This window comes from Ylistrum balloti, unplaced genomic scaffold, assembly GCF_031769215.1.
Source record: "Ylistrum balloti isolate Yb309-2 unplaced genomic scaffold, AGI_CSIRO_Ybal_v1 Utg372688, whole genome shotgun sequence".
Lineage (NCBI taxonomy): Eukaryota > Metazoa > Mollusca > Bivalvia > Pectinida > Pectinidae > Ylistrum > Ylistrum balloti.
Genome location: NW_026783148.1, coordinates 27,100 through 50,903, shown reverse-complemented (window position 1 = coordinate 50,903; position 23,804 = coordinate 27,100). Strand labels below are relative to the sequence as shown.

The 23,804-nt window shown below is 35.1% G+C and overlaps 1 protein-coding gene across 1 annotated transcript in view; it reads right to left on the bottom strand.

The window, feature by feature from the left end:
* Positions 1 to 5,876: 5,876 nt before the first annotated feature.
* LOC132564745 (uncharacterized) overlaps positions 5,877 to 23,804 on the bottom strand; it is a 37,643-nt gene continuing 19,715 nt past the window's right edge. Inside the window, exons 4-9 of the mRNA XM_060229375.1 lie at positions 14,516 to 14,602; positions 10,915 to 11,024; positions 9,583 to 9,736; positions 8,961 to 9,197; positions 7,755 to 7,943; positions 5,877 to 6,076 (exon numbers count right to left, since the gene is read on the bottom strand). Of these exons, the coding sequence (XP_060085358.1) occupies positions 5,877 to 6,076; positions 7,755 to 7,943; positions 8,961 to 9,197; positions 9,583 to 9,736; positions 10,915 to 11,024; positions 14,516 to 14,602 (977 nt within the window). The remainder of the gene's footprint in view (positions 6,077 to 7,754; positions 7,944 to 8,960; positions 9,198 to 9,582; positions 9,737 to 10,914; positions 11,025 to 14,515; positions 14,603 to 23,804) is intronic.

The window sequence follows — 23,804 nt, the reverse complement described above, 5'->3', positions numbered from 1 at the left end:
GTACTCTAGCGCTCCAGATGCTTACTTCTCATGTTTGTTATTCTATGGGACTACATCTGTTGTACATCGCCCTCTCTTCGTCGTCTGTAAACTTTTCTTGATCAATGTTGTTGAAATTTCATGCGATTGATCATTTCTGTACTGATAAATTTCTGTCCAAGGTTTTAAGATTGAAGATGAACACCATCTTGGTAATTAATCTTGAAATACAAAATATATTATTGAAACTGTATAGGAGTTTTAGTATATGTTTGTGGACAAATTATGTTAGTAACTTGTTAAGCAGAAGGGACATGTGTCTGTTGGGCAATAATTGGTAAATGAAACGTTACATAAATTCGTGTCTGGAAAAGATATCTAGAGACTGCCATCCGGCCATCTTAGATTTTGACAATGCAATTTCTGATTGCCTTTCCTTCAGTAAAACTGGCATATGTTTGTTCCTAATGATCCCTGCTGTGCCTGTTATTTTGTGACTGATCAAAAGGAAATCAGACAGGCAACTATCCTTTAGATTTGACAACGAAACTTTGCTATCGCGTTTTCTTGGAAAAAGCTGGATGGCTCTTTTCGAATTTCATATATTTTTATATTTGATTTTTACTATGATAAAAGTTAACATATGTCATCAATGCTTATCAATAGTGTATACTTTTCATCGAATAGCACATTTAATACAAAAATATAACACAGGTCAATACATGTATATCTGTGATCTAAGGGTCAAAGTCACAATTCAAATTGGTCATCGAGTTTTATTGATATTTTATACTTTTTGATACCTTGTGAATAAATCTGTAAAGAAGGCAAAATGAATTCCCAATTTCAATCACAATGGTACAATGGTTTTGTTGAACATCACAAAATAATCTTGATATAAGTCGAAGGTCAATACGAAATGCAGTAAATGTCACAAAGTAAATCATACATTGTAGATCAATGTCAACCAGTATGCTATACTTCTTGTTTGAACACCACATAACAATGGAAAGTTGCACCAAATGTCAATGGAAAGGTCTAAGGTCAAAACAATTCATCTCACTATCAGAGAACAGGGTACATGTATACTATTTTATTTCAGAAAATCCTATTATGTCAAAGGTCAATACATAGGTAACCATAGATCAAAGGTCAAGTAAGTCAATGATGTTAATCAATATCAATATATCTTTGATTTTCATATATGTTTGAGTACAATTCATTGAAAGAATACCATATTGATAAGCAATATACCAGCGATCTTTTTGACCTTTGTAGTGATATATTTTACCACCAAGTACAGGTTGACAAGTGATATCTTCTAGATCAAAAGTTTCTTGGTTGATTTACCGAGGAGGCAGTTAACTTTGTATACCTTCGTAAAACACTTTCAGTCAAATGTTTCAACCTACAGACAGACGGACCTTCATATATATGAAAACAATATCAAAAGAACTCTGCTATTTCTACAAAGAAGAGTCTCCAAGAAAACCACAATATATGATTTTATGGTATCTGCGTTAGTTCGGACATAAGAAGAAAAACTCATATGGATTTTGCCCATATTTATTATACACATACAAACGATATCTAACACAAAAGAATCAAACAAGATTTTGAATGCATCATTACCAGATTTAAGATATAGACATTAAACTCCTATTTGTTACGGATAAAATTGATGAAAGCCAACTGTATACTTGTACAATGTATTCAACAAAACATAAACAACTTGAAGGGACTAAATGGTTATATTTCGTTATTTTGTTCATGAGTTTTATTTCTTGCAAGCGTTGTTATACTTAAAAGTAGACTATTCACCAAGTTGTAGCACTTTATTGAAATACATTGATTGATAATGATTATCAGTTTCAAACTAACCTTGGTCGACATTCCCTAATGTGTCTACCATTTAGTCCCCTTTAATTTAGTAATCTTTAATTTAAATGCGGAATAACCATTTATCTGACAAATAAACTTGACTAAAGCTTTAATTTGAACATATGAATACGAATATGTAACGCGATCAATCATATCTAATAAAAGTGAGGCTGTACAAAGATGTTAAGATGAAGCACAAGGAAATTAATGCGATGATGATTGAAATTAATTTTTTGCAGGACATGGCAAAATTTTAATTTGTACCGATTAAATAAATTGATGTTTTCATTTGTTTCAAAAGTATTTAAGACTGATTTAAGAATGATCGACTCGATATTCTAATTTTCGTTCGACCATTTGAAATTTCTAAGTATAACTATTTCGCATGAATTGAAACTCTTGTTAAACCCTCTATACATTAACTCTACAATAAGAACCAATAGAATAAAAACATGTCATTATGATCTTATACTATACTCAAATGGGATGAAATCGATCGGGGCAAAATATGAAAACAAAATATTCCACCGAGACTCCTGAGAAATAATTGGACATAAAAACGTATTCCAGAAAAGTGTCTTCTGCTTCATCAATGACACCCGCCATGTTAATCCTGTTCTATACACGTATGTATTGTAACATTCTAAAAATAGAACAGGGTACACAAATACAATACCAAGAAGGAAACGAACGAGCATCAAACACGTCAAGCTTCATATCACATACAGAATAACATATTTACCAATGAGATCGCTATATGTCAACAGTAACAATAGTCCATGTTTGCCTGTGATGTACGCTAGTCATATAACTTTATTGAAAGCTGCCCTTTTTGGTTTCAGTATAGGAAATGATCACGGAAAGTGGCAATTGTAGGAGAATCTACAGTGACCCTGACTTTTTAAGGATAAGATACCAACAAAATATATATGAAGGAGAAATTGAAGGAACTTGCAAAGTCTTTGATCTGATTTTGATAAACTTTTCGATAAATGTAGCATTGTTTGAAAACAAAAGCAAGTTTTCATAGGTATACCATTATGCTGTTGACGAATATGTAGTTGGGCAGGAACTCAGGCATTTGTATGATTGCGTCCTGCGTATATGTTCTGCTTTGATTTGGACGTTTACGTGTCAGTAGAATTCACAACCAGATATTTGCACCACCGTTTACCTTTCTTGGAAAGGAAAGTTGTCAGGAGTAATCAAAAGTAATCTCTCAATTAGGATTGGGTATCGTGGTGTACAGAGTGGGGAGATCAAATATGTTTATAGAAGGGTGTTTGGAGTTTGTCAAAATCTCTTTTTGAGTTCTTAAAAATCTACATAACATTAATTCCACTTCCTTCTAAAATAATCATTATCACAATAAGACCTTGATTTGAAAGTACTAACAATGGTAAGAAGATTCGACAATGGCTTGGTTAAACAGCTAGACGAGCCAGCATATATGGATTCATGTGAAGTTTCGGAATCCAATATAGAAGAAGGTCTTTTTGATACTCTATTAAAGAATATGTTCAATGATATATAGCAGTTATGTGTATATAACTGCAGATCTACTTTTTTTACAAATATTTTATTATTCCATTGATAATTAAGACTGTCAGGGTTGGGGCCCTTGGATCTGTCCCTTACAAATAATGCCCTCTCCGCAGAAGGGTTCTCGCACACCACACACCATACAACATTCATACGTACAAAATATAAATATTTGCATCTACTTCTTGATCTGTTAATAATCATAATCTTCCTGACGCTCTAAACGTCCAGGTTAGAACATGGAACAATTCATAATTATTACCGGCCATCAGTGGTCAAAAGCGGGTGGGTATGTTAGCTCTGTTTCCTTTAGTTGCACATATTTTTTAATATTAGTGTCATATCTTATTTGAACAGAGTCAGGATGAAAGTAATTAGCAATGAAATACATTCAAAAGGCGTAGGGGAGACAACTCTTTAAAAGTAACGACATTTCTGTCACCTGACACCTATCACCAATCTAATCCAAGGTTTTATGAAATTCACAAAATTGTAGATTATACAACCAGCATCACACACAGTACACAGTTGAAAAAAACACACACATATTTGCCACGAAAACAACACACACTTGCCGAGGTAAAAGCACACACATTGCCACAGAAACAACCGACACAGTTGTCACAAAAACAACACACACAAGTGCTACAAAAACAACACACACATTTGTCAAAAAGACCATACACACTTGCCAAAAAAAACCAGCACACACATTGCCACAAACAACACACAGTTGCCACAAAAACAACAAATTTAATTTTTCACTTCTGAAAGAATTTATGACTGGTTTAATCTGTCCAACAGTTCGTTGTAGTACCCTACATGACTGTAAAGAACTACAACTCTAGTAGAAACCTTGTACTACCTTGAATCTTTACGGTCTTTTCGTAGTGCATCGTAACTTTTTTTTTTGAAAAAAGTTCATGATTTCTCGAATATTTCACCTCAAAAGGATCAATTTTACACATCATAAAACCATAAGTCACAAATAAGGTAACTTATGAGGATTTCGGGGAGATTTGTAAATATGTTAACATGCATACATTATTTGTTAAGTTAAAGATTATGTATATTAGTTATAAAAAGATATTAAACAGTGAAAGCACAGTCGAAAAACAATCTATTAGATTTACGTCGACTAAGTAATATCTATGAGTATGCATTAAAAATAAGGTAGCAGGAAACAGCTTATTTGAATTTTTCCTTAAATTATTGGTAATGTCGGTGAAAAAAGGTAGTAGCTTGAAAATTAGAATTAAATGCCAGAAAAGCAACAACATCAAAAAAACCAAAAACAAAAATAAATAAATGTGTATTCCAAACTAACAGTACAACGTTGTAGAAGAAATTTATTTCTGAACACCTCTCTTAAAAGTAACAACACTGTCGTTGTAGCAAACTACTTACATTTCAGCAATTCCAACTTGAAAATCCTTCACAACATGACCACGTGTAAACATTATGAAAATTTCATATCCTTTGAAGCTAGTTTTGGTGCCTAGACACAGATTCGAGACTGCCCAAATAGTAATCTCGAACACAAGGCTAAAATATCATTCTGAAAAGAATTAAACCCCACTTCAACATAACGAAACCAATTTTAACGATTATCTATTTATAACAAAAAAATAGTTAAGACCTTTATCATGGGATAATCTAATGAACAAATAAATCGCCAGTGATAACATTGTGTGCTGCTACCTTTAACTCATTCAATTCAGTACTACATGCATTATCATTGCTTTGAGAAAGAAAACCCATAGATGGATTAAAAATGTATATATATATATTTTCAAAATTAATTAAATAAAATCAAAGCGAATTTTATTTCTAATTAAAATCATATTGTCCAGTTTATGGAACTTAACAATAAAGAAATACTAATTATATAAAATGCTAAACATTACAGAAACAAATTGTTACTAGTTTCAGTATCTGTAGAATAACTCCATGTACAAGAAGTGTTTTCTTTGTTAGATTATAGCAAAGGAAAAAGAACAGTCCCTCTTCATCATGCAATGTATTGAGTGCACTTAAAAAGTGAACAATATTAATTGAAAATAGATATGTATGCATTTTTCATATATAAAGGTTTAACTTGTCAATACGATGTTCATCGGTTAGACACGTAAAAGGTAAACTCAACCGCATGAATATAAATTTTATATATAGTACGTTATATCGACAGTGTGGACCAATATTAGTTCTGTATCCTAATAAACAAATATAAGAAATATTTTTATCTATCTGTTGTTTATTTGTCTGTCCTGTCGTTATTACTCCATAGATCATACATAATCTACTAAGTTACATGTTTTGATATCAGGATTAATGCTCAGAGATCCGGACTTAATTGATTTTTTTACAAATAACTTCAATATTATGCTAAAATACAATATGGTACTTGGGTGGTGAATGATATTCTAATCCACTATATAATTTAATTCTGTAGCGTTTTCTCAGAGTGATTTGCTCTAAAAACCACAAACAGAGAAATGTTTCTCCAAACAATTAGCGCTGACAAGGCCAGTCGGTGTCATCACCACACAGTGACCTTGACCTGGGTAAGGGTTTCCTGGCGACCAGAGGGAGCTGTTAATCGTTGAGCCGTCTTTGTGCTGCCATTTCATTGACAAATACCTACCGGACACAAACAAGTGAGAGTAGCCAAGTTCTGCAAAAAAGAGAAGGAAAATATTTGTGTCATGTGTCATGTTTTGATACAGAACAATATCTTTTTATACAATTAGTTATAGAATGTCATTAAAATAAATAAACAGTATGAGATATCAGACAAGCCATTAAAACTAACCAATGTGATTGACTGGCAATTTACATGCCTAACGTGATAGATTCATAAATAAAGAATTCGATCTAGGAATATCATATCATTAGAAGTTACTGATCATTATTTACCTCTGTTTACTGCTGATTGACCAATACTTACCTCGGTTAAGGAATGATTGACCAATATTTACCTCGGTTTAGAGATAATTCACCAATATTTACCTCGGTTTAGAGATGATTGACCAATACTTACCTCGGTTAAGGAATGATTGACCAATACTTATCTCGGTTTAGGAACGACTGACCAATACTTACCTCGGTTTAGAGATGATTGACCAATACTTACCTCGGTCAAAGGCTTGATTGACCAATATTTACCTCGGTTTAGGAATGATTGACCAATACTAACTCCGGTTAAGGAATGATTGACCAATACTTAACTCGGTTTAGGAACGACTGACCAATACTTACCTCGGTTTAGAGATGATTCACCAATACTGACCTCGGTTTAGAGATGATTCACCAATGCTAAACTCGGTTAAGGAATGATTGACCAATAATTACCTCGGTCAGAGGATTGATTCACCAATACTTACCTCGGTTTAGAGATGATTCACCAATACTTACCTCTGTTAAGGAACGACTGATCAATACTTACCTCAGTTTATGACTGATTGACCAATAATCACCTCGTTTAGGAATGATTGACCAATGGTTACCTCAGTTTAGGGATAATTTATCAATGCTTACTTCGGTTTAGAAATAATTCGCCAATAGTTTAATCAGTTTATGAATGACTATAATTTTGTTTTACCTCGGTTTAGGATCTGTTGGCAATTTCCTATCTCGATTTAACGTTGATTGACAAATATTCACCTTGGTTTGCTTTGTCAATTGTGGTCGATAAGCCTAAAAAACGGTATTTATATGTAAATTCATCTTTATCCACATACACATAATTCAACTTAGGTGTTCAAACTTGTTGATGGAAATTATGGGGAAGATGTGTGATATAAAATCTGGAGGATTTTGTTTGTTGGTTCCGTTGTTGTATACCTTGTTCTCGTTTTAGAACACTTGACATTAATTACTTCGAGTGACCAAGTTTCGTTGCGGGTGTCGACGATGAAGCAGAAGACGCTTACTCTTCCGTTTTTTTGTTTTTTTGTTTGTTTGTTTTTTTTTTTTTTTTGCAAGAAAATCCAGACACTGGATTATGCTATTGAATATTGGATCAACTTCGACATGTTAAGACAATAATTTGGAGATACAGGACATTTTTTCATGGACGTTGTGACCTGCTTCGATACGCTCTTTGGTAAATTAAACCAGGGATCAGAAGAGAACAGTTAGAAACACTAAAAATAGGTCTGTTGAAAATATTGCGACTTAATTCGACAAAAATATTCAAACCAGAAAGTCGACATGTATATTTTTTTTAGTTGTACTCATATATACTGTCAATTCGAGATATATTATATTTAGTGAAAAACTATCAAATATCATCAATCTATCAAGCACAAAACAACTGATTAAAAAAAAGGGGGGGGTACGTCTATTCCTACCCAGTGTAATGTTTCCGGTGATGACATTCTGTAGACTCAACATGTCGGATGCGGAGTCGATCTTGATCAGCCATGAACGTTGCTGCATACACTCCTTTGAAGCACTCTCCTGATTCATACTGACTTCGTTCACTTTATACATGAACCTTCCTTGTTGAATTTGACGGTAACCAAGAGACGTATATTTACCTTAAAGTTGAAAAAAGACCTACAGGGCTATACAATCTAAATCATTGTCCCGTAAAAGTATGATTAAAAGTTCAAAACAACCTAACCTTTTATTGTTATAAGTGGATTTTTTCCACTGGGAATTTCTACCTGGTGTGATATCCATCTGCAAGGTATCGCCTCCGCTAATGATAAATTAGTTTGATGATAAAGGATAATTTCATGAACTGAAGGAACTGGCTAAATACTACTTACACATCAGGAAATTGTGTTATGTTATTGGATTAAATCAATTGGAGAATCTCGCTGTTTGAATATTTGGAAAACAGCAATGATATCGTGCATAATCCAGTGCATGTGTCTGTAATGTCGAAAGACGACAGCAGTGTTTGTTTGGCATTATTATAAACTATGACTATAAATTCAAAAGACAGTAAAGTTGCTGAAGTTAATCAATTCTCTGAAAGCTATAAGGTTTAATCATTTAACTTAACAATATTACTGCTGCTAAGATGAAAATAACTTACGATTGCAAGAAATAGCATTATATCCCAACCACCTCATGACTACCGCAGTCCTCTAACATTGTTACATGAATATCATAGAAGATATTGAAAACTATTTGGTAGCTTCAAACTTCAAAACAAACCAGAAATGTAGGAATTTCTCAATAATTCAAATTATCTGAACGCCCGTCATTGTAGACTCAAAATGATGCTTCTTTTTCAAAATGAGTTTTAGGACCCTTCACTATATATCAAGTATAGTTTGATTGATAAACCAACTTTTCAAAGGCCTTCACTCTTGAATATCTTAGCATTTTTTTCATTTGGTGCTGTATTATAAACATATTCCTGAAAATCATTAAACCCCGACATCTCTTCACCATTATTACAATGAAAATTACATCTGCAATTTAATCTATGAAAATGGAATTGTTTGTTTAAAGGTAACATCGATTCTCAGTAATGCACATACCTGATTTTTGTACATTTTTAGTGATTTATGAAGAATTATGTTCAATCATATATAGCTTACCTTTGTTGACAAAAAATGGCGTCATTTCGGCAGAAAATGTTGTGTATGTTGTATGCATTGAGGAGAACATATTACATTTTTTCTGGATCATGTCAAAGTTGAAGAAACGACATTCCTTGTCCATGTGGCATAGTTTACCACACGCTGGGAGGTTTTTTGACTGTGTCTCAAGCAAAACATGCTGTTCATATTCTATAGGTGGTAAAATTGGCACTCTGTTGAATTCTGAGTATCGCTCTGGAATAAAAGATTATAATTTACAAATAAGCAAGTTAATTTTCTTCTGCAGGGATATTAAAGGGAAAGATAATAGAATAATTGACAATATTACTTTATTTTCTCTTATCAGAGATTAAACCTGTTGCCATCTGATAATGACAGATGTATATACTTAGAAAATATCCTAATATTTTTTTGAGAAAGTTATTGAAATCGTAATTTATTGAAATCGTAATTTATATAAAAAAAATATTTAATTTCTTTCCAGTTTTCAAGTTACGAAGGTCCAAAGGATGGGTTTTTCGTGTTGGTGGTACGTTATCATATAAAAATCATGTACAGAGGTGCTTCCCTGTCCTGTATTGTGAAAGGAAAGAAATTCAATAGCGATGTTTTTACATACCTGTTTCTTCAACTTTGTAGCAACCGCTAAGGTCAAATCGAAGACAATTGTGTTTATTGTAACTTTGGGGATTGATTCGAATGTACCGCGCAGTGATATTTGGAACAAGGTTCGATTTCACCAAGGTATTGCGATCATAGTTTCCGGTAAATATCTACCGTTTTACATGAAAACAAAAATAGTAAACTAAAATACTGATATATGTACCCGCCGCAGAACACATGCTTATAGAATGAGTTATGATGTTTGATACTATTCCAACAAACCAAGAATGTACTCCTACGGTGTATTTGTACGGATACATTTTAGAAAGGTAAAAGGCAATCCGTTTACCTGTGTAGCCGTCAGAATATGTGTAACAGGAAAAAAACATGATTTATTTTTAAGAATATATTTCCGTCTTTTATTGCATGGTATTAAAATTTTAAGGAGCAGATATTGTTAAAATGTTATTTTTTCATTTGATTCAATATGCTCGATACAGTATAGATTTTGCCAAAAAGAGTGGTTATCTTATTTTTTTGACATTTTCACTCTTTCTCAAGATCAAGAAACAAGCTGAAATATTTATTTTGTGTGATAAGTTTCCAGGAAATTTGGAGTTTGAAATCTGCGATAAATTGTGATAAATCAAATAAAATCTATTTGAGAACTACAAAAGACCTTAGCAACCAGAAAGCATTGAAATTAACCGGATCAAGCCGTCAAAACGAAATCCACAATCGAAATTTCTTTAAAACGTCATTTAAATCGCCCTTTTGCAATTTACAAGTACACTGATTGACACAAACAATACACAAAGTGTATGCGAACACGAAAGTGTAGCATATTATGTAGGAATTAATTGCATATCGAAATATGTCAAACATGTAATCCTTCAAATACATTTCGAAAAAGAAACAGAATGCCGAATTCATCAAGTGAATTAAAAAAAAAGATATATCATGAGCCTTACCTATACAGACATATCAAATTATTTGTGAAGTTAAATATCAAATCGACACGAATGTGAGATTTGTTTAAATAGATACGAAACACTTCCTCAGATTCAGCATCTTGATGATGAAATCATATATCTCTCTATATTTTACGAGTAATATGAAGTTATATTAAATGATAATAATTGCAAATGTATATCCCGGGGACTGAAATAAGCTAAAATGAACAAAATGTATCATGATAAAGCAACTCAATCATCAAGGACAAAATTACCTATGATTGTTATATAGTATATAAGAAAATACTTATATTTCATGATATTTGGTATCAATCTGTAAACAAAATATACTCTTAACACTAATCCTCTGTGTTCACTGCTGTAGTCAAGCGTACCTTCGGTTGGTTGTTTTGTGAAGTCACTACAGTCCATGTGTTGCCATCAATGCTGTACGAAATGTAATATGTCTTGACCCAATTCCAGTGACTTCTCTCGGAAACCGAACCTAAAACATGCCGATATATCAGTCGTTCGTTATTTACTGGCGCTTGGTTATTAAAGATTTGTTAGAACAAGTAAATGGGAATTTATGCCTTTAAAACTTTTATGGGGAATGTTTGTTTTCCCTTTCATTAATGAAATATAATTTATGAAATATATCACAACTTTGAACGATCAGAATGCTGTGTTTTCTTTTCTCTATTCGAAAGCTGATATCCATCACGTTATCAGATCCTAAATTAAATTTTATGGAAAACCGGGGGAAATTATCTCTCCTGGTTGTCAATACTGACAAAGTGACATGGACGACGCGAGATATCGTAGAACCCCTGTGAAGTTTGGCGCGAACCTGCACGAGGGCGCTCTTTTGACTTCTAACTTTCAAACTACGCATTCAGACCAGGCCGGTTCTCAAGCCTGTTCTCAAGCGTGCTAGTTTAGAATTTATTTTCATTATGATTAGCCGTAGGTAATTTTGAACAAACCTTGCGCTTCTTACCCGTCTTTTTCAATTATTGCCAAATAAAGGCCGGGTGTGCGTCTTTTTTCTGTGTTTGTTAAGAAAATAACAACAGGTATGGATATATGTAGCAAGGATGGCTTTCAGAACGAGTTGTTACAGGCATTAAATTAGTGCCTGAAAACAACTAGTTATACAATTTTATGTCCCTACGTAGTAATACAATCACTGGTAAACTGAAGATGGACTTCATGGAAACCAAGTACTTCAGGGAACTGCAGAAGGAGCTCAAAAGAATTAATGTTGACAAGTACACAGATGCCCTTAATTATGTCAGAGACTGATGTTGATTCAAACCCAGGAACTGTAACATGGCCAACGTCTCGGAGAAGTCAATATGTGCACACTCATGGTTTCGTACACCGAATTATTCTATTACTACTAAGGTACAGGCACCAACAACTTTATCACACTGTTAGGACGTTGATAACTGTTTTGGATCCAAACTACAGGTCATGCCTAGGGATGGCAGGTATGTGAGGGAACAAAGTACACGTGTTAACATTATCAGATGCTGAACAGAAGGCTAGTAAATCGGGATTTAAACATGAATCAGACCTTTGTGATTTACAGTGGAGAGTGTCAATCCAGGAGTCAGTCGCTTAACACTTTATAACCAAAAGCACAGGGTTGTGATATCCATGTTGGTAATTTAGCTCCCTTGGATATGGACACACCCTAGGACAATAGGTACAACCAGGCTGACATCCACCAACTGACCACCATCGGTTATCAGATGATATGAATACATGGGACCCAGATTATGCACTCGTTGCTAGAGTGCATGGACTCTCAGCCAGGACAAAACAATGTTAAAAGCGAGAACCTCAATCATGATGAAGTACAGTTAGCTAGAACTAATAATAGGGTTAATGAACATCGGTTCCACTAGTAGACTGAACCCTACCATCCATACCCAATAAGAATATAGGCGTTGACAGAGAGTAGAATGAATGTTGACTATGATAACTCGCGACGCGGCCCGGTTGACTGACGAGACACAGGTTTAAGTCGTTCATGTGACCAATATCAAACTACTTTTAGAGGCAGACGTACAAGTCCCTCAAGTAGTAACTCTCATACGATTTCTCAACTTAGGGGAGAGGAGTAGTCACGTAATGTAGGAGTAGTGACAGCCCTGATGTTGGACGGATGGGCGATCATCGTTGTCACAGATGTCAATATGGCCATGTAGTCAGGGATGGGAAGATGAAAGCAATTTGCCCTCAAGTTAGGTTGTATAATTTAGGAAAACGCATGGAGCCTTTAAAGAATTACTCAATTTGTTTACTGTTATGTTGGTGATGCAATCCTTTGAAATATTGAAACAGAAAATAAAAGAGATTTAGTAATAAAGATCTCACTGCAGTGACCGACCGGGAAAGCTAACGTGATAAACAGGAGGAAACAGAGAGTTTAGCCGAGTTTGCACAGCGAATACAGACTTTGCTATATGCTATTGCTCATGCCGACAACACCACATATGACCAGCGTGATGCAGAAACATCTCTGAGGGCTGTAGAGAAAAGATGGAAGAAATAAATGCTAAAACAATAAATAAGTATTTAATAAGTATTTTAAGGCATCGGTAGCTAACCACTGAGCCATGTTTGAATCTCGAGTCCGACACCCATTCGGTTTTATATTGTCATAATGAAAAAGAAACAATAAAAAGCACTTCAACAAGTAGCGAAATAGTTAAGAAAGTCATGTCACGTATACTTGTAGGTACCGGATATCACCGTCCATACCACTGTATCTGAAAGATCAGAGTTCCATAAACAGGGAGATTTCGTTTCATGCTCCCTGAACCTAACGGAAACTTTCCAAGTCGGTCAAGTTCTCCGACTCCCCCACCTACATCATCAAGAGACCAGTCTCCTATGAGGGAGGTGGAGCTAGTGGTTTCCCTTAATGGAACTCAAATCAATGCCGAAGTGGTCATGTGGATGACATAATGTTAGGAACTAACTATTTATCACATGAACGTGTGTGTTTGTGATCGACGACATATATCGCGCTTATGGACTGGCCTAATCTCCATCCGACCTTAACTGATCTGGCAAATGTGGGACATGTTACAGCAACGCATTAACGATCGTCCACGACTTCATTTCAACATACAAGAGCTTGCTGTTGATATTCGTCATAAATTTTCATGGATTACACAAACAACTATACAGTTCCTGATTCGCAACATGTCAAACCAATTTCGTGCAATAGTTGGGGCCAATCGATAACACACTCATTATTCATAACGTCGCTGAACCCATTGAAAAAAATTGAATTTTCAGCGTTAGTGGGCCTTTCACTTTGTTTTAGAGGGTTATGAACCTTTTCTGAAATCATACACGATACACATGAATGATACTGATAAAAAGTGGGTCAGAATTGTGTTGTTTTTGTTAAGCTTCTCTCCGGTGTTCATATCTAAAATATTTTTACCCTTTGATACATATATTTATTTTTCAATAGTGTGCCCAGTATTTAAATCTTCGTATTAATACCTTTGAATCTATAGTCATTATGAAACTACCTTCAAAACTTATTTATACTATTCAATACTCCTAATATAATACCCTAATCAAAGTTTTTCATGCATGATTATTATGTTGTTGTTAACCCATTATTACTTAAACATGACGTCATACCGATAAAGAAGTCTTTTACTTTTGACGATACCTGGTCCTATGTTTCTCAAGCCTATTCGCTACATGACACCAGCTTTCTTTTTTTTGTTTCCTCATATCGTTACAGATACCTATGAGTTATTTCAGTCCGATACCGCTGTTGTAGTAAGTACGAATACATGTGTACTAAGCTGGTAAATGCCATGCCTTTTCAGGCTTGGCCTTTTCATATAAAAAACGATACCTGTATATACGGTTGAGTATCCTCGTTTTTCGAACACCAAGCAGAGAGCTTTCCATTAGTATAAAGCCTGGCATTTTGTGGACTGAGAATACCGCCGATACCTGAAGGCTTTGAAGATGATGCATCTAAAGCCGAATCATCCAAGCCATAGAGTCCTGACACAAGGTATTCCGAACAGACTGTCTGGTCTAGAACAAAGCAAAGAGAAAATACAAGAAAATATAATTCCCAAAGCAAGCGCTGGCGTTTTATTGTGCCGGAAAACATTGTTCCATTGTAAGATATCTCAAGCAGTGTAACGTTCGTTCCGTGAACCTTTTTTTCATCAGATGTCAGATTTTCTGTTGTATTTGTGTTGTATGTTCACAGTTGCATGTCCAGTAAAACAGAAAAAAATATTGGATGTACAAAAAAATATATACATTGTAAAGAGTAACATGAAAAATATAGGATCTGATCAGAAGGAATTTGAATTGAATTTCTTGATATGAAGAATCTGCAATTTATCTATAACTGTATGTAGGATAAATATAGGAACATATAAGATAACTAGTCATGCGCACATTAGACGAACGAAAGGGTTTAGCAAACATTTACTGTAGATAAATTAGTATAAGTCATTTATATCAATTAAAGCCGTCATATCACAATCTTAACATTGACAACAATAGGAATTTCTAGACAAAGACTGTGTATTGGCAAGTAAACGGAAAACAAAAATATAAATCTAGTTTCAACAAAACAATGAAGAAATGAAAACAGATGAAACAAGTAATTACTAAAATAAAGATAACAAACTGGAAAACACCTTAAGGTTAAATGATATTTTCTTATAGCTGTAACTGATTCAGTCATCATTCAAAGGGAGAAAACACTTACCCGCAATAACGTTGTATAAATTCCACCATGTCATCGCAAAGTCAATCCAAAATTGAAGTTTTCTCACCTATATATCCATCTTTTCCATAAGTGAAATCAAATTGTGTCAAACGTGGTCTTATATTTCGTAATGGTACGTATTCGGTACCTGGGGAATACTACCTCTACCAGCCAGCTCAGTCTTTTACTTAAGATACGTATGGTGACGATCTAATGGATACTAGGTTCGTGATAACGCACCTGTTTAAACGACCAATTAAAATAAATGTTGAGAGAAACGCACATCAATATTTTCTTGAAGTGTTATAGAATAATACATATTTATGAACATGCAGAAGCGGAGATCAGTTTGCAACGTAAATATTCTATTTGATGGTGATGATTTGAAATAGCACACGGTAATGATAGACTATGTTTAAACGTACAGAAACACAGACCTTTCTGTATTATTAATATTGTTATTTGTGGTGAAAACTTTGAATAACGAAGACCACTCTGCATTTTAAAAATTAGACTAATAATCTGATATACGTTTTATTTCAATATTTCATTTCAAACAATCGAATTTTGTTTCACATTACTTCATTAAGGAATGTAATAGTGATAAAATGACCTTACAAATAAACATAATAATTCGTTGGTGTACATATACTGAAAGGATAAAGAAACGCGGGGTAATATTTATTCCGATATTATGAAAACGCGTTCTCAAAATAAAGTGAAACTTTGTGGATTGAGTGATTAGGTCATATTACACCTTGTCATGTATCGAAAATTTAGTCACGGTACAGTGCGTAGCTCTGGTAAATGGAGGAAGGAAAAAACAAGAATCTCGTGCACCGTGTTGTTCTGGTCTCATGCAGCGTTGGTCAAGTCACTCTTCGTTAGTCTTTATACAGACTAACTGCTTCCCTGAAATTAATTGAGAATTTGATTCGTTTTAAGAATGGCAGGACTCACAGAAGTCCAGAGGGGTCAGGCCATTCAGATGCTGATGCAAGGACAGCTGCAAAATCAGGTTGCTAGGCACTTTGGTGTTAATGTTTCCACCATAGAACGTCCTGTAAGACGTCTTCGGGAAACTGGGCGATTGGCCGATCGACCTAGGTCAGGACGTCCGCGCGTAACGTCACGACGTCAGGATCGCTATATCGTCGTCTCTCATGTGCGTAATCGGCGCCTTACTGTCGTTGAGAGTGCACTTAATGTTCGTGGAAATCATGGGCGTCCTATAAGTTCAAAAACTGTAAGGAATCGATTACGAGAAGTTGGTGTAAGAGCACGTCGCCCCTACGTAGGTCCACACCTTACCCCTGCTCGACGTCGGCGTCGTATGGCCTGGGTCGCTGCAACATGCTCCACGACGGTTTCCACGGAGGCAGTGGAGACAAGTTTTCTTCACGGACGAGGCTCGATTCTGTCTTTATCGATCTGACGGTCGTCAACGTGTCTACCGACGTCGTGGCGAACGTTTTACGGACGCTTGCGTTGTAGAGAGGGATAGGTTTGGGGGCGGTTCAGTAATGGTGTGGGGAGGAATCTCACACGGGTTAAAATCACAATTGGTTGTTATTGATGGCAATTTAACAGCAGCTAAGTATAGAGATGAGATCCTCCGACCCCATGTTATCTCTTTCTTACAGCAGCATAATCTAACCCTCCAGCAGGATAATGCTAGGCCCCACGTAGCAAGGATTTGCCAAGTCTTTCTGGCCAACAACAACATTCAACCACTTGATTGGCCGCCATATAGCCCTGATTTGTCTCCGATCGAGCATCTTTGGGACCAGTTGGATAGACAGGTTCGAAAGCGCCAGCCACCCCCTGCTACTCGAGAGCAGTTGACCAGAGCTCTGATTGAAGAGTGGGACAACATCCCCATAAGACGGATTAACGCTCTCATGAACTCTATGACCAGAAGAATAAGGGCCGTGACCACAGCAAACGGCGGACACACAAGATATTGATGACTCAGTTCAATTTCAATTTCAAAATCCTATGAGTCCATTAAATTTAATCGTTAGTACCTCTAAACCAATTGTCAGATGCAAAATACAGACTTTGGAAATTTTTAAGCTTTAATTTTTCTATAAGTATACAAAATTTCGTTTTGAATGAAGCCCGATATCATACTTAATTTCTGGTTTAAAGTTCACCCTGCGTTTCTTTATCCTTTTAGTATATTATAGCGAGGGTATGGTAAATACAGTATATCCAGATATGACAATTTCAAATGGTGCAAGACAATCAAGCAAACATGTGTTGTTTACAGCAGATTGAAAATTTTTGTTTGTGAAATTTCATATACAACAGCGCAATGACTACTACATATCGACTACTGCCTTGGTATTTTAATTGTCCTTAAGTACGCTTGAGACATTGCTCACCAACACGCTAGACATAGGTACAATGTCAGCATGAACTGATATAATCTCAGAGAAAAATCGTTCCCCTAATTATGGAGATAAGTAAGTCTATATGAGCTGGTGAAGTAAAATTGGAGACTACCACAAAATCACAAGTCATGTTAACTAATAAAACAGAATTCTTCTGGGTTGTGAACTAAGGTTTAAGTTGCCTTACCTCAATAATGTCGATATTTCTGTATCAGAACCAAAATGTGTATATAAATAGAGAGAGTTAACTGATGTCAATAACATTAACATGGTGTATAACCTGTCTATTGTACCCCTTCCTGTCCAGGAGAGTCAAACTGATATCAATGACATCAACCTGATGTATAACCTGTCTAATGTCTCCCTTCCTGTCCAAGAGAGATAAACTGATGTCAACCACATCAACCTTACGTATAACTTGTTTCATGTCTCCTTTCCTGTCCAGGAGAGATACACTGATGTCAACCACATCAACCTTACGTATAACTTGTTTAATATATCCCTTCCTGTCCAGGAGAGTCAAACTGATATCAATGACATCAACCTGATGTATAACCTGTCTAATGTCTCCTTTCCTCTCCACGAGAGTTGATGCCAGTGACAATAACGTAGCGTACAACTGTTCTCTTCCTATCCAGGAGAGATAGCGTATATAAACTACTATAAACAACTTTTACTTCTCCATCACCCTGTCTCTTGTATATTGTCAGCATTCGCCCAATTAATTATGTGTACTTATCGACCTCATTTATTAACTTATTAGTCAATAGTGTTTATTACAAATGCTTCATGGTGCAGAAATATTATGTATGTATAAAACATGAGATGAAGGCCGTGAACATTTTTTGTTCTCAGTCAGCTACAAATGGAAGTTATCAATAATTCACTTGATATATCTTGCCTGGTGTACAGCTTTGAGAAACAATTGTATAACAGGGATTGTCTGGTGCAAGTATATTTAACCGGATCTGACGTCATACCGTGATGCTTAGTAGTTCATTAAGTATGATATTATAGCATGACCCATACATATAAAAATCATCTATTGGCACTAACCTTATAACTCGTATGCAGTTTCTTGATTATTCCTATGATAAGCAATAAAAACTTAACCCACTGTTACCTCAATAAATACTTCAATGGGATCTTTGACATGTCAAAAAGTAGTATAAAAAGTGAGTTTCCCTATGGGAATCCGCTTATCCGGATGTCCGTATTTGTGAGCACGGGCATATAGTAACTGTAGTGCTGAAAATCACTTTCGTGAACCTGATCTAGAAATGACTTTAACGGACTTTTATCAATATCTTATAACGTGCTCTTTCTACTTAATTGTTTTCAAATGTTATATAAAAACATTATGAAACAAATAAAATATTTTCAGCGGCGTGAATGTTTCTTTTTATTTGTTTAGTTTCGTTGGAATGCGCGCGGTTGTCGGTCTATAATGAATTTACCTTTTCACGTGACTTCGTGACGTCAGACTAGCAAAACCAGCATGCCGAAAGTGTAAACAAAAGCAAAACAATTGAGGTAACGCATATCAGCTTTCGGAATTATTCGCGGGGAAGACTTAGACTTCGAAGAAATCCCCAGGCACATGGAAGTACTTCCATATCAGTTTGAGCCTAGATTGAACGGCGGTGCAGCAAATTCGGAAGACGTGAGGCCAAGTGACAGCGAGGAAGCGGCAGGCGAAGGTTCCTGGAGTCCAATGAAATATGACATAGCCGAAGTTGGTCGGAATGTGCTATAACTGATCTTCAGTACGATTGCTAGTCACATATCGATTCAGAATACTGATAGGCAGTTGACAGACCCTTGATATGTATATCATACGACTTCATCTTAGATAATTTAGGCATACTGCACCTCCTGTACAATGCAGGTATACTAGCTTAATGAGCTTCTCCTTGCTAGTCAGAAATCGGCGGGGAAAAGAACGCAGTTTATCTCATTTAGTGTGAAAATATTGAAAATAATAGAATCAATTCAACAGGGCTCTGTATTAGGTTATTGAAGTAATTCGTAAAATCGATTGTTTGAAATGAAATATTGGAACATATGTGTTCATTTCCATAACTACCACGAGACATACAATCATATTGCTTCACAGGTTCACAGATTTGCCCCCGAGACGAAAAACCTATATCAGATTATTAGTCTAATTTTTAAAATGCAGAGTGGTCTGCGTTATTCAAAATTTTCACCACAAATAATATTGATAATGCAGAAAGGTCTGTGTTTCTGTACGTTTAAACATGATCTATCATTACCAATGGCATGTGCTATTTCAAATCATCACCATCAAATAGAATATTTACGTTGCAAACTGATCTCCGCTTCTGCATGTTCATAAATATGTATTATACTATAACACTTAAAGAAAATATTGATTTGCGTTGCTCTCAACATCTATTTTAATTGGTCGTTTAAACAGGTGCGTTATCACGAACCTAGTATCCATTAGATCGTTACCATACCTATCTTGAGTAAAAGACTGAGCTGGTCGGCAGAGGAAGTATTCCCCAGGTACCGAATATGTACCATTACGAAATATAAGACCACGTTTTGACACGATTTGATTTCACTTATGGAAAAGATGGATGTAAAAGTGAGAAAACTTCGATTTTGGATTGACTTTGCCATGACATGGTGGAATTTATGCAACGTCATTGCGGGTAAGTGTTTTCTCCCTTTGAAAACGACTGAATCAGTTACACCTATAAGAAAATATCGTTTAACCTTAAGGAGTTGTTTGTTTGCTATGTTTGTTTTTAGTAATTACTTGTTTCATTTGTATTCCTTTTTTCATTGATTTGTTGAAGCTAGATTTACATTTTTGTTTTCCTTGTACATGCCAATACACAGTCTTTGCCTAAAAATCTCTATTGTTATGAATGTTAAGATTGTGCCATCATGACGGTTGCGATTTTCATAGCAGTTTTAAAATATTCTTTATAAAGGATTATCAATGCCAAAACGCCCTTTCAGTAAGCGGTGAAAATGCCAATATGACATATGCCTATCCTGTGTGAACCGCTATGCAATGTCTGTAGGTAGATTATGTTTATTAAGTGGAATACAACTTAAATGCGACAAATTTCCATTAACATCTTCCTTTATTTCTGATTACGATGAGTGATCATAACTGGTGTGTGTTTTTATGATATCAAACACACCATAATAGTTTTATTTTTATTCTGAGCTGGTAACATGCGATAAAAGAGTGGTCTGGGGAACTGCGGGTTGGATATTGATTTATAAGTAGTCTAGAATTATTTCCAAAGCCTATACAGGACATTGAAAAACTTTGGTATCTTTGGGTGTTTTGGTATAGATAAAACAACAGATTTGACTATCTGATCAGTTGAGAATATCCATTGAACCAAGCGACTTGGCGTTCTCCGATTCTTAAAAGAGCAATGAATGCATATATTTTAAAAGTTAAAGTTGCCGATTTATAAAATCTCATTATGGTTCAACTCGAGAGACCTCTTATATTCTTAAACACGATACTCATATTCTATCATACCGTTAGAATATGTATTTTTATCTCACATTGCCCGGAGGGCAGAGTGAGCTTGTGGCATACCGTGGCGTAATGGATATTGCCAAAATTTGGAATGATGTATTTTAGGTGAATTGGAATCAATTGCCTATAATAGTTGTTCTTGAGCCTTGGGATCGCGAGGAACTTTGTCTAATAATGGAAATAGATCAGTTTCTTTTAAATCGTAATCCTCCTGTAACAATCATTTGATTCATTTTCCAAATTCGGTCTGAAGCATTTTTAGCTGAGTGAAATAAATTTTGTTTAAACCTTGGACCTAGGTTCCCTGGTGCGGGCCTACAGAGGAAATAAAGCTAATTCTATGACATCTTACTCTTCTTGTAAGAATGATTGAATTTTGCCCAAATTTGTTTAAAGTATTCTCAGATAAAGGAAAATCACCTTTGTATCAACGGTAGCTCTCGGATCACTGAGGCAGGAGGGGCAGGGTCCTACAGGGTAAATTGAACAAATTCTTTTAAATCCTACGCTTCCTGTAGGAATGATTTGATTATGACCAAATTTGATGTGAGGCATTTTTAGGTGAGGAGGCATAAATTTCGCAAGGTAGGTGATAAAGGACTCTCGTCTTTTGCAACGAAATAATACGAAAATATGATTATTCATGATAATAAATTGGAGGCTAACTTGATAACATTAGCATTTTGGACATTTGAAGTTGTACTATGATGATATTGATAACGATTTTCATATGCATTGTATTTTGAGTATCAATGGGTTACAGTTTTATTTCCATGTAATCTATTGTTGTCAAAATTGTTGGGAAAATTAGCGGGAAAAAAGATTTATTGTCAATACAAATGATTGGACCGAAAGTAACTTCTTCTCGGGTATATTACAGAATTGTGATTATCAAATGCTTCACCGTGGAAAAACCTACCAATGTATGTATGTATGCTTCGTTATTGATAATTGTCTAGAGTACACTACGTCTCACTTAGGGTCAGTAATATCCTTTAGTCAGGTGTTTATTTCAATCAATGCTTTAGTGTGTTTGTTCATTTCAATGTGTTGTCATTAGCTGCTGTTAATTTCTATATTCAAAGAAGTTATCAACGTGGAAAAACGTAGAATGAAGGTCACATTACGAACTTTCCGAAACGTGCTGAGACATATTGTTTTCCGGTGTCATTAAAAACTGTCAACACTATACAGAAGTACAGCAAAACTCGAATATAACGAACACGGTTTGTAGATTGTTTGTATACAACGAACTTGAGACAATTCCCCGCCTACATCACTCTATATCATTTGTTATATAACCACAGGTACAGCAAATTTTTATAAAGAAATTTTGTTCATAAGGAACTCATTTTGGACCTCCCGTTACTTGTTTTTCAACGATTATATAATGAATCGCTAACTAACCACAACAATGTTCTTCACGCATCATTGAAATTTGTGTAACGATATAATGGGGCTCCCCATAGGGTAATATTGAAGAGTTTATTAAATGGATAAATTAGTAATACTCTCCAGTGTTGAATTGGGATTTCCTTGTGATACCTTTGTTTGCACGGGTAAATTATGCAAATTACAGTAATGACTTCGCCGTTGACACTGCGGATAAGGTACATGATAATTTTAGCCATTGATGAAGGGAGATAACATTAAAAAAAATATAGTGATGATCACGAGGATGAGGGCAATCTCCCTTTAACAAGAATTCGATCCAGAAGCGAAGATATGAGAGTGAGAATAAACACGTGACTGTTTTTCAATGATCGATTTTGTCAGTGATGACAACACCCTAGTTAATACTGCTGAAATTTCTGAGGACGTTATCGTGAAATCTGTTTTCAAACAGGATTTTGTGAGGAAGACGAAGAACAATAATCGTAGTTTGTGTGGTGGTAGTTTGCCGTGATTATAATTTCATTATATATAGTTATACTTCAAAAACTTAACGTAGCCTCATGTTCGAATACATTTGCAACAAAACTATTTTTGCCTTTTTTTTTTCCATTTCTATAACATAAACAAGATGTCGAGTGTTTTGGTGTTATACCTGTAATTGGTTTCGATTTTTTCTCAAAACATTTTGAAACACGGAGTCATTTCACACCAAAACGTAATTTAAAAAAAAAAAACAAACCAAATTTCCATCTCTGCTGCCATCAACTATATGAAACACACCAGTAAGATGTGTTTCTTATGACTATGAAAGCTAGATAATCCCTGTTCTGTTAGGTATTATAGTCAGTGATAGATTCGGTGAGTAATCGGTGAGGATGAAATCAATTCAGATGATGATATACCTTTAAACATTTAACACTAATGCTGGATATGTATATATCACTTCGGATCACAGTTGATACACACATCCGAACCGAGTACAGCGGATGACGGAGCCGCATCACTGGACTGTTAACCGTGACATTGCGCAGAGAAAATCATAGCCATGAACAGGATGTGTTTTAACGATTAAATTATATATATAGTGAAAATATGGTAAATTCTCCATGTCTAGAAAACATATAAAAACTAAAAAAAAAATAAAATAACGGAAAACACGATGAGCTGTAAAACATTACTGCTTTC